The 16,448-nt window shown below is 45.7% G+C and overlaps 1 protein-coding gene across 1 annotated transcript in view; it reads right to left on the bottom strand.

Moving 5' to 3' along the window:
* Positions 1-4,570: 4,570 nt before the first annotated feature.
* Positions 4,571-16,448, bottom strand: part of OTOA (otoancorin) — a 63,618-nt gene continuing 51,740 nt past the window's right edge. Inside the window, 5 exon segments of the mRNA XM_036916972.2 lie at positions 4,571-5,207; positions 7,391-7,583; positions 11,148-11,245; positions 11,765-11,901; positions 12,120-12,262. Of these exon segments, the coding sequence (XP_036772867.2) occupies positions 5,137-5,207; positions 7,391-7,583; positions 11,148-11,245; positions 11,765-11,901; positions 12,120-12,262 (642 nt within the window). The 3' untranslated portion in view covers positions 4,571-5,136.

Genomic DNA, 16,448 nt, shown 5'->3' with positions numbered 1-16,448 from the left:
ACAGTTTGATAAATGAATTCTTCTGGAATCAGCCCTTTCCTGCTCAGTCAGTGTGATTTGGGGTAAGATTCAGGGTAAACTCTTGGCCAGTGGGTGTATTAATTGTTCTGGCCACAGCGGGCAGTTTGAAGATAGGCACCTGCCTCAAGTAGATCCAATAAAAATGAATCCAAGGACTTTTGCAGATGTGGCCAGCAAAGACCAATTTCTCTCTCAATATTGCTAAAATGTTAGGCTATATGATGGCCATCAGGAAAGGAGAGCCAGCCCAAAAGAAGCCAGACCTAAAGAAGGCAGATTCAAGAAACAGAGAAAGGGAAACCAACTCCTGGGGAAGTTGCTGGAGCCCCTGGATCCAGCCAGGCCTGAAGTAGAACCTATTCTGGCTCTTGGCTGGGAAATAAGTCAAAGAGGTCCTGATGACACCACCTACAGGTGACAAGGTGGGACTGCCACCAGCCCAACTGTTTACCAGGCTGGTGTGGGGAGATTTGCTCTCAGCAATCAGCAGCAGGGGGGGTGAAATAAAATCTCTCCCTGTGTCTAGAACACAGGGAAGGGCCAGGAAACAAAATCCCAAGTTAAATCATCTACCATGATGTTTGTCAAACAGAATTGATACAAGGGACCCCTTCCCGAGGAGGCAACAGGATGGAAGCTAGAAGAAGCCAGATGACACACAGAGAATGTGAGATGGAACAAGAGGAGTTCCACCTGAAACAGCTATTTTTTCTGAGTTGCCCTGGTGCCAGGGGAAGAGAGCTGTAGAGGGCAAAGAGGCCATGTGGGTTCCACCTCCTCCACCTCCACGTCATTCAGAACCACAAGACAAAGCCCTGTGATGCCCACTGGGCTGACCTGGCCCCCACCAGCTCTCAACCTCATCTCCCACCTCTCCCACACCTTACTCCCAGCCACGTGTCACCTTGCTGGTCTTCAAACACTCTGCGCGTCGGTCCTGCCCCTGGGACTTGGCACTTGCTCATCCTTCCGCCTGGATATATACATATATATATGCATCCCCACTCCTTGCCTCCTTAGATCATCATCTTTTCCTTGCCTCCTTCGATCATCAGGTCTCAGTGGGACTGACATGGCAGGGAGCAAGTGGAGCAGATCCCCAAGGGAGGGAAGCTCAAGGCCAGACTTGCTGACTTGCGTCATGTCACAGGGTCTTCTAGCTTCCAGTGTGAGCAGAGGAGATGACCCCACACCTGGGGGAGACGTCTTTACCTGGGGGCTTCTTCACCTGGGATCACCTGGGACGATGTGCCTATTCCATGTACTATTACTTGACCTGATCATCCATCCATGAGCCTCCAGCTATCAGGGCCTTGATGGCACCAGGGAGTGCAGCTAAGTTACAGAGTTGGAGGGAATGGCTGTTGGAACAGAGAGTGTTCCAGGTGAAATACTTCACTGAGTCATTAAATTTGAGGTGTGCAGTGGCAAAGCAGGTCGAACAATGATGCTATGAGGACAAGCTCTGACCTCGGAGGATCTAGTACCTGATTTCTAGGATCCCTGGTCTTGGCAATGGGAAATCAGTGGAAGTCAGGAGCCATAATCACGTGTCAAGCAGGACAGCACTCGACAGAAAAGCTTCACAAAGGGACATCTGCACATAATAAAGGATGGTGGAGAAAGGGATCAAGTGTATCACCTTCCTGACAGAGCCTGGGACCAGCACTGTGCGGGGAGGGCCTGTTGAAGACATGGAATATAAGTCAGCTTTAGTGGCTGTAACAACCCCAGAATCTCTGGCATCCCATAACAAATATGTATTTCTTGCTTATGAGTATCCAGGCTGGCTGTGACTCAGCTGGTTCCCACTGCTCTCATCTGGGATCCAAGCTGCAGGTTGGATTCATGTCTGTTTGCTCCACATGTCTCCTCACCCATGTGTCCCGTCACGTGGAGAAGCAACTACCAAGAGGCCAAGCCAAATCACACAGTACATGTAAGCCTTCTGTTTGTGGGATGCCATGTCTGCTTACACTGCAACAGCCCCCAGTTAGGGGGAAGGGGCTAGACTCTGCCTATTCAGATGCATGACAACATCACATGGCAAAAGGCTTGGTGCATAATCCTAATAAAAGGAGTAACCAAAAGATCTGGGGCCCGTCATCAGGTCTGCCACACATGAGTGTCCCAGAGGGCCTCAGAGACTGGAGGGCATTCCTCAGGGCCAGAGTTCTCCTGCAAAAGAACAGCCTCTCCTCCCTCTGGATTTCATCAATATACAAATGGGCTGGCTTCTAAAAGGCCAGGATGGAGGTGAAGGTAAATAAGGCTTCACCTGCTGGCGAGGTGCAGATATCACCAAAGACAAACAAGCCCATGTCCCTTTCCGAAACCGTCCCAGTTATGGGGATGGGTGAGAGCAGAGACATGTAAAACGAGCCCCTGAGGTGGCTGAGGATCCCAGCAATCCCTGGCCATCTGGGTAGATTTACAGAGCTAGTACTCACATCAAGACTGCTTCTAGGCACGTACTTTGTAGGTGTCCACCCAGACACTGCGTGGCCTGGAAACTCTACAGTGCCTCATTTTTTGTTACATGTATGTTACGTGGGAAGGCTGTATAGATGTTTTTAAAGGCAAAAATGGGCAAAGAACTCCTAAGGACAAAGAAATATCTAATATTTAATATTAAGTTCCTTACTGTCTTGTCACTTTCTTCCATGATGGCATTTCTTCAGGAAAGCCAGGTAAGTGCTCATGTGTGCATGCACACACACACACACACACACCTCCCTGGCAACACAGCCCATCCCCGGCAGCTGTGGTAAATCCCTGGATACCAGGATTAGAGAGAATAAGAATTCTAAGTCCTACTGGATGGTAGACTGAAGTTGCAGAATAATTTCAGGCTGAAGGTGGGGGTTCTGTGCAAGGATCTAGCTGGGGTGATATTCAAAATATTTAATAAACAGTATGGCACAGGGCCTGGCCATTCAGAACCATGGACAGCACACTGGACCCTGTGTGGGCCTGATGTGCCCCGGCATCCAGCCAGGGAAGTTGTAGAAGTTGCAGGCTGGGAATCCGACGGCAGGGGTGACATTGAAAGGTGGTCAGGAGCAGCACCCACCAGTGTGACCCGCCACTTCCCTGCATACAGAGGACCGTGCAGTTCAACCTGAGACCCTGGGGGTCCTGCAGGGCATAAGCTAGATTTGTCTTCCTGCCTGAAGCAATCGCCAATTATATGTCCTGTGAGGCAAGCTGGCCTCCTGCCAGAGAAGCAGGGGAAGGGATTTCCAGAATTTCTTTCTGATCTAACTGGTAAGAGAAGTTAAAGGACACCCATCCAGGAGGCAGCGGAATGGAAGATAAAAACTTAGTATGCAAATCCTGACTATCTGAGAAGCCTTAGACATAGGGCTCCTTAGCCTCTTGGGCTCAGTCCTCTCCTCCAGAGAATGGGAATCATAACGCATCCACCTGGCACAGTCATGATGACAATGAAATGAGCTAAGGACACAGGGAAAGTCCTAAGGGTTGTGCTGGATGCAGAGCTGGCCCTCCAAAACGGGAGCCATTATTGTCCAAGAGAGGGGGAAGGAGTCAGGAATTAAATCATGAATGAATGATCAGAAGGAGAGGTGAGACATAAAAGCTACATTGGCAGCATGAGGTCGGTTTCCAAGGAAAGTCGTTTCTGTTGTTTGCCTTTAGTTACCCAGGATAACCCAAAGCCCGTACAAAGAGGGGACACTGAGTGAGGTCTGAGGCCTTTCTGATGGGAGCCTCTAAGGACCCATTCTCATCCAACATCTCCCTCCAAGCGGCTGGCCTGGCCCAGCCAAAGCAGAGTTGGTGTTGTTTGTAGCAAGAGAAATGATCTGTGCTTGAGAAGCAACACTGGCTGCTGCTTCCCTGCCAGGATGAAGGAAAACCAAATCACACCTTACAGAAAGCCTGCAAGGCCACACCTCCCATAAGCCAGTCTTGTAATTTTCTATAATAACTGCATGGGACGTCTGCAAGTACGCCAGTCTGACAGCACCTACCCGCGCTGCTTTTTAAAATCCACCCACCTCTTACTTCCAAAAACCAGGGATTTTTGGAAACTCAAACAGGCTTTTTTTCTTTTCTCCAGGTGAGACGTCTGCTGTGGATGTGTGACCAGGAAAAGAATGCAGGCTGTGCTAGTGCCCAAACAGAGGCAGCCAGGATACCTGGCAAAACTACTTTGACTGCTGTCTTGGAGAAGGCATAACCCCTGGGAGGTGGCACAGTCCCACTGCTGGCCCCCATTTCCTGAGCCAAAGGTCTAGGGCATCCTGCAAATTTCCAGAAGTAACTCCATCCCAGCCTCCACAAGGACTGGGCCAGTGGGCTGACACGTGCCCTGCTGCACCATCATCACATGGGTGACTGACTGACACTATGTATCTCCTATTATTTCAACCCACCCCCCAAGCCCAGAGCAACTTAAAACCAGAAGAGCCAGCACCTTCGCCAAAAAAAGGAATTTTTTTTGAAAGCTTAAGTGATAACTTCACAGCCATTCAACTCAACTGACTCCCAGGAAAATGGAAGGCATCTGGAAAATGTAAAAATTGATTTAATTTCAGCCATGTTAAATGTTTTAATTTCCAAGCAACGCAATGCCCACCAAAACATCAATTAGTCCCAGCAATCAGGCAGCAATATTGGCTTCTGTTGAGGGATTCATTTATTTCAGCTCTGCTAAATATTGAAGACAGAGAAATCCAGGGCAGCCTATAGCTCCCAAGAAGGGGAAGTAAGCCAAATCCAGCCCTGGCTACAATGGCATCTTGGCCTGGACCCTCCTCTCCCTGGCATCTCCCTGCAGGGAGGGCAGTAAACTTGTGCAAAGGTCCTCATGCTGTTGACAGAAAACACCCTTCCCTCCCCACGGCTTCTGTCTCCAAGCCAGAAAACAAGAGAGGTTGAAATGGAGCAAAGAATGGCTTCCTGACTGGCAAGATCATTTTTAATAATGATTCTTCCTTTTGGTGCCTTGGAAATGTCAAGGCCCCGGGGTCTCCCTGCCCCAGTGGAGGCTCTGGGGCAGGGTAACTGTCCCCCACCATGTGATGTGCCCTTGTCTCCACGCACCTTGGCCAGCTGCTTGGACACTGAAGGGCGATGGGTGCACACTGCTCACCACGCAACCCTGGGCATTAGAACCAGCAGAGGACAGCCGAGCCAAAGGCCCCGGGAGGTGGGGGCTCCTAAAAGGAAAAGTAAGACACGAGTGCACGTGTGGTCTCCGCAGGCCCGAGGGTGGACGCATCATGTGCAGCCCCTTTGGTCTCCTTCTGGACCACTCACTGGATCTCACAGAAACCTGGTTTGCAGATTGGGTGCGTCAGCATGTACCAGAGCTGCCTTAATCACAGGAATCACCTGGGGAGGCTGTTAAAAATGCAAATTCTGGGACCCTCCCCTGGAGATTCTGATTCCGCAAATGCTGGATGAGGCCCAGGAATCTGTACTTTAAGCATCACTCCCAGGTGATTCGGTTCACAAAGCAAGTCTAGGACACAACAGATTGAAGGGCCTGGCCTCACCCAGTGCCAGGTACCCCCACTCAGGCCTGTGGGGTAACGGAAGGAGAAGGGTATCTGGGATCTCAGCTGAGGACTTGTGAGGACACATTCTAAAGGGACCCCTTTCTGACGTTGCTGCTTCAAGGGAAACCAGTCCCTGTGTTCTCAGCAGGGGATTTGGCAAAATGCATCAAAATTCCAAATGCACACACCCTCTGATCCACCAATCCCACTGTGAAGACTTTATCCTGCAGACCCAGTTAAACAGATGCAGATTAGACAAGGTCACTCCCTGCAGCACTGTTTGTAACAGGGAAGGAAGGAAAGAAGGGAGGAAGGGAGGGAGGAAGGAGGGAAGGAAAGAAGGGAGGGAAGGAGGAAGGGAGGAGAGAGGGAGGGAGGAAAGAAAGAAGAAAGAAACTGAAATGTCCATCTATAGCAATCTGGTAAATCTGGCATAGCCAGAAAATCAACACGTGGATGGCTCCTGTGTATGGAAGTGGAACCGTCTCCAATGCAAGGTACAGAACAAAGTGTAAAATAAGCTTTTGTAGAAATGAAGAGATAATCCATGGATATGCATAAAATATCTCTGGATAAATATACAAGCTGGTAACACTGGTTCCTTCTGGAGAAGGGAAGTGGGTGATGGGGACAGGGAACAGAGGGAGATGGCTCATTGCATTCCTTTTCAGACCTTACATATTTTGAACCCTGTGCATCATTTATTGTGTATATTATATAATACACACAATATACTGTAACACTTAAAAATCATGTTTAAATGAATACATATACTTCCATGAAAAATCTTAAAGATAATAAATCAAAGGTCATGGCTCTGTTTGCAAATGCAACCTCTGGCCACTTGCACCGGCAGAAACTGGGAATTGCCCAGTTCACTATCCTCAAGGAAAGGTTATGTCAGACAGAGGGAGACATCCAAGTCAGGAAAAGGTAGTGTGGAGGTTTTAGTTAAGCTCCAAGTTCTCTTTGCCCTCTGGGTATTGCTCACACTGTCCCCTCTACCTGGAATGCGCTCCACTGGGCTGAGCCGTCTTCTCCCCAGCCCCGGCCTCAGTGTAGACATCACCGTCTTTGGGAGGTTTCCACGGCCACCCCTGTTCCCCCCAAGTATGTCTTCCCTCACCCCCACGCTAGACTGGGAGCTCAGCGAGGACAGAAGACACCTCTGGCTTGTTCGCACCTGTCTGCCCAGAACCTAGTAGCTGCTCAGTCCAGGGGTGGTGCTTACTAAAACAAAAGGACTCACAAAGTGAGGTGTGGAGGCAGGAGAGGAGGTAAGAAAGGCGAGGAGGGGAAACAGGAAGGAAAGCCACCTGCCACCCCAGTCCAGGATCTGATGAGCTCAGCCCTTAGTCACCAAAACCTCCCTCTCCCTGTTCCCTGGGCTTACCAGGTTTGAAATCATCTGGTTCATTTACAAGAGAGCCTTACTCATCCTGCTCACCTCTGTATTCCCAGCCCCTACCCTGGGCTTGGCACATAGTAAGTACCCACTATATACTGGCTGAATTTATTAATTAATACTGGATAGTGAGGAGTTAGGATGCTAAGGAACCACTGAAATGAATTTAGTCCTGAGAGATGCTAATTCAATGGGCTCTGGATGGGGTTTTTTAAGTTCCCCCAGATGACCTGAAGGTACACAGCTAGAGTTGAGTCATGTGTACACGTTTGGTAGGAACTTTGGATTTTTCTCTGAATGCAGAATCTCCAAGACTGCTAAGAGACCCCACCCTGAATCTTAGGAGTCTTCCCGCCCCAGGCCCTGCATCGTGGACTAAGGGACTGGGAAAGGGAGCGAGGCATGGAGGACGGAGTAGGGAGGCTGTCTTGCATACCTGGAAAAGAACGGGAGGGGGTTCGGGCGGGGAGGGCGCTCAGGGGTGCGTCCAGAAAGGAGCGAGTCCTAGCGCCATCTAGCGCCCGCTGAAGGCTCTGCAGCTGCACCATGCTGAGCAGCTCGCGCTGGGAGGGGGTCACGGCCGCCGCGTTCTCCGGGCCCAGGGAGGCGATCTGCTCCGCGGACAGTTCCTGCAGAGGGTGAAGGGGCAGCGTCTTCAGAGGCGCCCCTCCGCGGATTTCCCAAACCTCGGCCACCCGCCCAGGGCCCGCACAACTTTGCCAGAACCACGTACTATTTATGCTCCTCTTTGGGATTTTCCTTTAATCATATCGCTCTTTCACTACTAAAATTTTTTTTGAATGGAAAATTTTTAATAGAAATTTCCAAAAATGGAAAGCCAGAATGACTTGCCATCAGTAATCATTAAAAATAAGCCCAACGAAATAAAACAACATTGTTGAATTCTAGCTAGATGTGTCAGCCAATATCTGAACTTGGACTCTAAAAAAGGGGGGGCTGAAAAAGTATGATAGAGGTGTTAGAGATATTTTAGCTCCAAACTGGGACTTCCTCCTTGAACTAATCAGTATTAAAGGAGAGTTGAAAAGGGAGTCATGATTTTCTCACTGTGGGACTTAAATGTTTAATGCTGTGCAAGGTCCCTCCCTAATGCTTCAATTGCCCCCAAACCCCGAGAAACACAGATGTGAAGGAGAAAACACAAGCCTGGAGGCCAAAGACCCAAATATGTGTCCCAGTTCTGCCACATACTAAGTGTGTGACCTTGGACAAGTTACAAAGCTTCTCTGGGCTTTTGGATTAGATGTGGGATGACACAAAGAACTTATCTCCTTTGTGGAATCTGATTCTTTGGTCACGGTTGCCTGGACATCATGGGGGCGATTCCTGTGAGGCCTCCGTAATCTATTGGTGATGTCTGCTGGGTACACCAGAAGTGGGAAACTCTGCAGTGCAGACTAAATCTCTGAGGACTCTGAACAAGATATTCTATGAAGTTGCTTCCGGCTCAGAGGACTTGGTGACTAGTTCCAGTGGGTCTGGAATGAGCTGGATGGCAAGATTCTTCATTTGTAGAGGGGCCTCTAAAGTCATCTTGCTTATTTTCCAAGAGCCCCAAAGGTTCTAAGAAAGGGTTATGCTCCCTCACCCCTTTCTCTTCTCTCCCTCACCCTCTTCTCCTCTCCTATCTAGGGAGATGCTTCCCTGGAATTATTCCATTCCCCTGCTTGGAACTCTTCCCTACACCTCCCTCCAGGACACAATTCCAGCCCCTGAATGTTGCAATGAGGCCCTCAAGCTCGGGTCCTGCCCACCCACCTCTCCAGCCACACACACACACACTCTCTGCTCCAGGAGAATGAGCGCCCATATCTGCAGCCCCTGGGAGGCAGCACCATTGCCATACACCTCCTTCTGCCTGGAACACTGTTTCTCCCTCTCACCTACCTAAGTAAGCTGTCCTGCAAGATCCAGCATCACCTCCTCTCTCTCACCGCACACACACAGCTTAAGTGCTGTTCTGGCTTACACACTATGTCTGCCATTAACACAGCATCTGTATTATAAAAATTATCTATTTTTCTAATGTTGCTGACTTGTGACCCAGATTGAATCTCTAGCCCTAATGTGCTGTGTTTTAAAATGTAAATTCAAAGTGGTTGCCAACATTTAATTATCAAGAGATTTCGCAGGAAAATGGAGACTTCTGGATTCCTAAAAAAAAAAAAAGGTCAGCAATCCTGGGCCCACATAGCCACGTGAAATTAATGAGCCAGCGATGAAAGCAGCTTCCCCATTTAGACTAGGTTCACCTCGGCCCCTATCCAGGCCACTGCACTGTTCTGTATTAACTTCCAAGCCCCTGAAGGCAGTGTTATACCCGTCACTGACATATCCCCAGGTGCGCCTAGGCTAGAGCCTACAGCAGTGCAGGTCATCAGTAAGAAGTGCTGGAATAAATACCTAAATAAGGAAGCAGGCACAAAGCACGCTCCAAACAAGACCAGGAGAACGTGTCAGCAACGTCCCAGCATCCAGGACCAAGCTGCCTATCCCATGCAGAGCCCTCCAGAGGGGAAACCCAATTGCCTTAACCATTACTGTATTTCCCCAGCTGCTGTGTGCTGGGAACTGTCCTGGGTTCTGAAGTCGGCTAAGGTCGCTCAGTGTCTTGAAATGAGCCAATGATGTGGCATCCTGGGAGTTTGTCTAGCCTTATCTGTGTTGTCTTACCCAGTTGTGGTGGACAGAAGTGTTCCCAAGTCACCCAGCAAGCAAGAATTCCCGGCCATTGCTCATCAGAGTAGAATGTTTGTCTCCCACAAACACTCCTCATCTTGTACATGGATAGGAAGCAAGGGCCTCCCATTGCATACTCGGCCTCCCTAACTTCAATTGGTCCAATTGCATCCTCTCAGTGTTTTCCATAACAGTTTATCACCTGTCCTGTTGTATTTTTTTAAGATACTTTTCTTTAAATCAACTGAAGTATTTAAATTTATTTTATTTTATTTATTTACTTATTTTTGCTAACATGTTTTTATAATTCGTTTTCTCAGTATTGTTGGAGGGGGAAAACTTTCTCTTCAAACTAAAACTTTCTTAGGGAACTACTTTCAATTAAATGTAGATTTTTATTTAATTGCACATAGTTTTAGCTGAAGGCATTGTATATACTAGTCATCAGTGAGAATCAGTAACTGCAAATAACTAAAGCATACAGAGTTTGTGAGCTGAGAAATACATACTAAGGAAGTCTTTTAATTTCATTAAAATTAAATGCTTAAAGGTTTTTTAGCATCAGAATATAAATAGAAATGTACTTTTAAGGTAAAGGCCATTTTGAATAAAATGCCCATACTGTCTGAATAGGTATATGGATGTACTAGATGCTTTTTATTCAATCAAGTTCTATTCCTTTTTCCTACTAGCAAGACTTCCAAAGAGATGGCTGCAGGTATTTGCTGGTAAATAATAAAGCCCAACTCAGCAGTGTAAAATTCTACTAGGGGTAATGGTAGCTCATCCTTCCAACACATGGAAAAATGTAGGCATGTCAACTCATTGTCCTGTTGGGCTTTTTGAAATATTTAAATTTATTTTAAAAAGAAATGTTACACATGTTCACAATTCCTGTTTGCAATTCTAAAGTCCAAAAAGTGTGCAAACTGAGTTTTCTCCAAAAGTTAAGACAAACTTATTTGCCAGCAAAACCTGACCTGAATTGACAGGAGGCCATTTATGGTCTCTATTTATTCCAAGTAGTGTGACTTGTCACAGATTTCTTTGCAGAATTATTAATGTGTATGCATATAAGGTGCTTCCTCAGACACCACTGGGGGTGTCAAGTTATATACTGGAGATTCACAGAGTGATCTTTCTGAAATCTGGAAAATTCTGAATTCTGAAATATGTCTGTTCCCAAGAGTTTTGGATAAGGGACTATGAATCTGTCATACCATCACAAACAGAAAATCACTACCACTTGCTATGGAGAGAAGGCAACCATAAAAATAAATATAATTAAAACACAAATTTAAATGTTTAAAAATCTTTTTAAAGACACCTAAAATTATCTTGTGATCTGTCCACTGTTGGCATACAGCCCTCATCTAGCCCTACTAGCAGAAACCTGGTTGCAAGCCCCTAGAATCTAAGGCCAGCCATCTGCTTCACTGTGTGATTTGAAATGGGGTCAAGCTCCCATTCTCCTTGAGGAATGGAGTACCTACTTTGAATATCTCATCAGGAAGGCATTTGATTGCTGATGGCTGGAAATATGGCATCAAATCCTTGTTGAGCATTTGGAGCTCTTCCTTAGTTAATCCAGCTGGGGAGAAAAAGGAATCATGAGGGTTTAGTTTGAGCCATCGGAACTCCGCTTGTTTTATTAATGGTGCTGCATAATGTACAGATCTGTGTGTTCTAGGCAAGCATCACTCCTTACCAAAAGAAAAAAACAGAAAATCACACTGGGAAATCAATTCCTTAATCAACTCAGAAAAAAAAAATGTGGGTTACATTAGCCCTGATTGGTCTCCTACAAGGAAATGTATGCCCAGAAGGAGCTTCACTTTATGTAATTTCAGATTTGTGTATAAACCTATTTAGGAGTCAATTAAATCACATTCTGAAACACTTTAGTGTACCCTAGAACCACCACAACAGCTTGTTTAAAAAGCAGATCTGCAGACCCTGCTCTCTGCAACTGTAAATCATGAAATCTAGCTTCGATTGTAACTCTGAAGATGTTCACTACACACGGCCAAGGATTCTTCTGGCTTTTGGTTTTCATCCCAGCTTTAAGGTTGGGTAGGGAGAGAAGGCATGCTCAAATTTCCCTTCTTACCTGCAATGGTCCCAAGCTCCTGCAAGACAGAGTTGGACCACTTGGTGGGATCCCCAAACACAACTTCTGCCTTCCTCTTAAACTCGGCCAAGACATGGGTGCTACAGAGCAGGGTCCCGATTCTGGCCACCACCACCCTGGTGAAGAGGGAGGATTATAGTATGAGCCTCTGAGACTCTCTAGCCAAAAAGGGCATGCAGAAGGTAGGTGGGCTCAATATCAAGAAAGGATACTGCTAATTGAATTTCCTAGTTTAGCCCAGAAAGGTGACAGTGCCTCAGGAAGCAGAGAACTTCTTGATGAATGAATGAATTGATCCATCATTTGCCATTTTTCCCACTAGTGTTTCAGTTACCTGAATTCTGAGATCTTTATAAGTGAGATTTCAGTGCTGTTCATAGCACACAGGGTTGCACCAAGTCCTACTAAGTGGAAGCTCTTCAGATCCTGGATGCTATAGCCTGAATCCTCCAGGAACCCTTGCAGAATGGATTTAGCCTATAAAAGTGAGGAAGGATAGGAGATGAACTATCCAAGGAGGATCAAGACCCCCAAGGCCTGAGGGGATAACTGAGCAGTAGTCACCTAAGTGATTCCCCACCTTACTCCTCTGGATGCACTCCCCATTCCAAACCTTCCTGGCTCCTACGTCCAGGTCAGTGTTCATAAGCGTTTGCTACCTGCCCTGATCTATGGAGGTGTCTTTAGGCAATGAAGCTCTGCATCCTTCACCAACATTAAAGGAACTGTATCCTGTGTTCATGTCTGGTGGCTTATTTACTTCAGTCACTCATGACCTTCAGATAGCATGGTCATTTAAAGTTCTCTTGCATTAGCATCCCAACTTTCCCAGCATCTGTTTCTAAAACTTTGTGTCAAAATCTTGTAATTTCCATCTTTCTGCCTTTACTCAAACTGGTCCCTCCAGCTGAAATGCCCTTCCTGGGTTCTCAGCTGTTAAAATCCAACCATCCTTTTATTTTTTGGATTCAAGTCCAATTCTACCTTCATGCAGTCTCCTCTGACTATCTCAGCCAGAATAAGTTTTACTTTCTCTAATGTCCAACAGAAATAGGTCTGCCCCTCTCTCTTAATTCTGGAGATCAGTACATCAAACAGTTTGGTGGTGAAAACTACACAGGGATCTCTTCAATGACATTTAAGGGAGCTGATGTGTAGGGTCCCTGAAATTCCAGCACAGGGGCCATTCACTGTCCATGACTTTCCTTGGAGAGCCATCCTCCCACATTCTTACTTCATGTTGAATGCTAATTGCATTCTGAGTTCCAGGGAATATGCTATGAACCAGTCCTGATCAGTTAAGTCATCTCTTAAAGCACGGTTGCAGCAATTGTTTCTCGACTGGGCATACAATCCAGTCAAAACTAACCAGGAGAGAAGAGCTTTCTTTACTCTGGAAAGCATAAACACCTGAATCTGCTAGAACTCACCACATGGAAAGAGCCTGCCACTGAATAAACCAACGCAAAGAAAAGCAGGGTCAAAAATGGTGAGAGATCAATTCCTGACAATAGTGTTGAAGCCCCTGGATCCAGCCATACCTGAACTCTACCCTTGAACTTTTCATTATTTGAGTCAATAAATTTCTCTTCTTGCCCAAGCCAACTTTAAGTTGGGTTTTCTGCCACTTGTAATTACATGAACCCTGATCCATTTGATCTACCTACATTGGATGTAAAGAAGGATCCAGATCAATCCCTTGGAGAGAGCTGTATAATAAAGTTGTATATAATGAGCTGTACACTGCATCCCTCAGTGCTCATTGGGGCAGGTGCAAAATATTACAAGAGGGCAAGTGCTCCCAAGGCAAAGATGGAGAGATGACATTCAAGGATGGACATCTCCTGAATAAGAGTGAGGGTCACAGGGATAGAGTGAGTCTTCCCACCTATATTTTCGTCAGTCCACCCCCATTGAACAATGAGGATCATGACAGTGTTTAAATGCTACCCCCTCAGAGAGGGCTACCTGACTCCTCTATCTCAAGTAGCCTCTCTCTGCACTATTTCTATGAGCCCTTGCCCATTTTCTGCTTATCATTTACCACAATCAATTAAAAATTTTCACTGTGATTGCTCAATATTTTGTTGGCATCACAAAGTAGAATCTCCCAAGACACCCACTGTATTCAACTAATTCACTATTGTACCCCCCAGCACTTGGTACAATGTCTGACGCAGAGTAGAAGTTCAATAAGTAGTTTTTGAATGAATGAACGTCTGAGTGAATGATCTACAGACGTTATAGGCAATATGGACTCTTTTGAAATGGTACAAGACTGCTGCCTTTGCATGACAGATGGTAGCTTCGGGAGACTTCCCATGTTTCTGAAAATCAGACTGGTCAGTGTCTTCATGAAGTTGCCCTCAATGACTACAAAGTCCCCAAGTTCCACAGGGGAATTCATTAACACACATTCAGACTTAAATGTCTTCAGGAATGTGCATCCATAATAATAATATCTAATATTTATTGAATGTTTATGTGTGCCAGCACTTTATATATACCATCCAATCTCATTCTCACAACCACCCCATGAAGAGAGTATTAATATTATTCCTATTTTGCAGATGAGGAAACTGAGGCACAGACAGGTTGAATAATTATGCCAAGGTTACACAGCTAGTAAATAATGGTTCTAGGATTGAAACTCAGGCAGTCTGACCCTAGAGCCTGTACTCTTAGCCAGCGAATATGTTTGGATATGGAGAAAAGATGGAGATTCAAGTTAGCTTTTGAACTTTTCTTATTAAGTCCTCATGATCAGGGTTCACTAGTTGATTCATACCAATATGTGCTCCGAAACTATCAGGTCTGCCCATTTTAAAATGAAAGTGCAAAAATACAATTCAAATAAAATTACTTTGGAGATGCGGTATTAAATTGTCCTTGCCACTGAAACCTGGAAAATGCAAGAGCTCAGCCTGCAAGGTGATAAGCCAAAATATATTTACTTGAACGACTGGACGAGTGTATCTGTAATGACTCCAAGACAATTAATACTAACATTTTAAGGAAATATTAACCACTGAAAAATGAATAGCTATAAGATTTCAATCTCTCTGTTCATCCTTCTGGCTTCTCTAATAGTTATTTTTCCTTATATTGGTTTTTAAACTGAACTATCTGTTAATGTAGTTCCGCCGGGTCTGACTATTAATCTAGAAACACACACTTAAAGGTTTGATTGGGAGCTAAAGTCAAGGAACTGACTGCAAATGATATATGCAAATGTTAGGTTTTCATATCCTCTTCAAACATATTGATAAATCTCACAGCCATCCACGGGAATTAAAATTGTTGCAAAGGGAAAGAGAGACTCTAGTTTCTACTTTGGATGTATTTTTCTGTTTTCTCCCAGACTGCAAATAGAATAATTTTAATATTGAAAGTATGATGTGGCACTTCTCAAACCAGTCAACACCAGTTTTACAGTCACAGAACTGTGGAATTATAGTGTATCAGAATGGAAGAAACCTTCAATTGCTGGGTCTAACCCTCCCATCTTGCAAATGAAGAAACTCTTAAAGTGCCAGGGAGTTTAATGTAATAATGATGGTGATGGTTACAGTGATGATGGTGATGATGGTGATGGTGATGGTGGTGATGGTGGTGATGATGGTTATGATGATGGTAATGATGGTGATGGTGATGATGGTGATGATGATGGTGATGATGATAATGGTGATGGTGGTGACGGTGATGATGGTGGTGATAGTGACAGTGATGTTCGTGATGGTGATGTTGGTGATGGTGATGTTTCATTCACAACAATGAAAATAACTTTTATTGAGTACTATGTACCAGGCATTTTTCAAAATGTTTTACGTATATTGACTTACTTAACCTTATGGCCAGGATTTCCATGATGTCCAACTCAGGGAGACCCAGTTCACACTGTATTCTATTTGAATAGTGTCACTCAGAGTTATGTGACATGCAGATCCTGATTATAAAAAGCTCATGAGAGTAAGGGATATGCTTTGGTGTTGCCTTCCCAGCATCCATTCTTCTACAGTCACATTTTTCCTTTGGTGAATCACCCTGTATTCACTTCCTCTTGCTACTGTAATAAATTACCACAAACTTAGTGGCTTGTAAAACAACACAAATTTCTCTTTTATGGTTCTAAGGAGGTCGTAGGTCCTAAAATGGGTCAGCAGAGTGGTTCCTTCTGGAGCTCATCTCCTGGCCTTTTCCTGCTGCTGGAGACCACCTGTATCCCTTGACTCAGTCCCATCGTCTGTCTTCAAAACCAGCAGCACAGCACCTCCAAATCTCTCTGTATATCCTGCCACTTCCACTGGCATGTCGCCTTCTATGTCTGTGGCTCTCCCATCTCCCTCTCATAAGGACCCATGTGATTACCCTGAGCCCACCTGGATAACCTCCCCATCTCAAGATCCTTAATCGCATCTGCAAAGTTCCTTTTGCCACAGGAGGTAACTCATTCACAGGTTCCAGGGACTTGATGTGGACATCTTCGGGGTCCTTTATGCAGCCTCCCAGACACCCATTCCTCACTCTCAATTCATATGGTCATGAGGAGATGGACTCCCCTCCCTGAGGCATGCCTGGCCACCAATGCATTCTACTCCTGCCTACTGTTCAGGGTGGGCAATTACATGACTGGAGTCAATGCTGGGAGATTTTCAAAAATTAA

Source organism: Manis pentadactyla, chromosome 10, assembly GCF_030020395.1.
Source record: "Manis pentadactyla isolate mManPen7 chromosome 10, mManPen7.hap1, whole genome shotgun sequence".
Classification (NCBI taxonomy): Eukaryota; Metazoa; Chordata; class Mammalia; order Pholidota; family Manidae; genus Manis; species Manis pentadactyla.
Note: the sequence above shows the minus strand (reverse complement) of the source record. Positions and strands in the feature narration are given on the sequence as shown.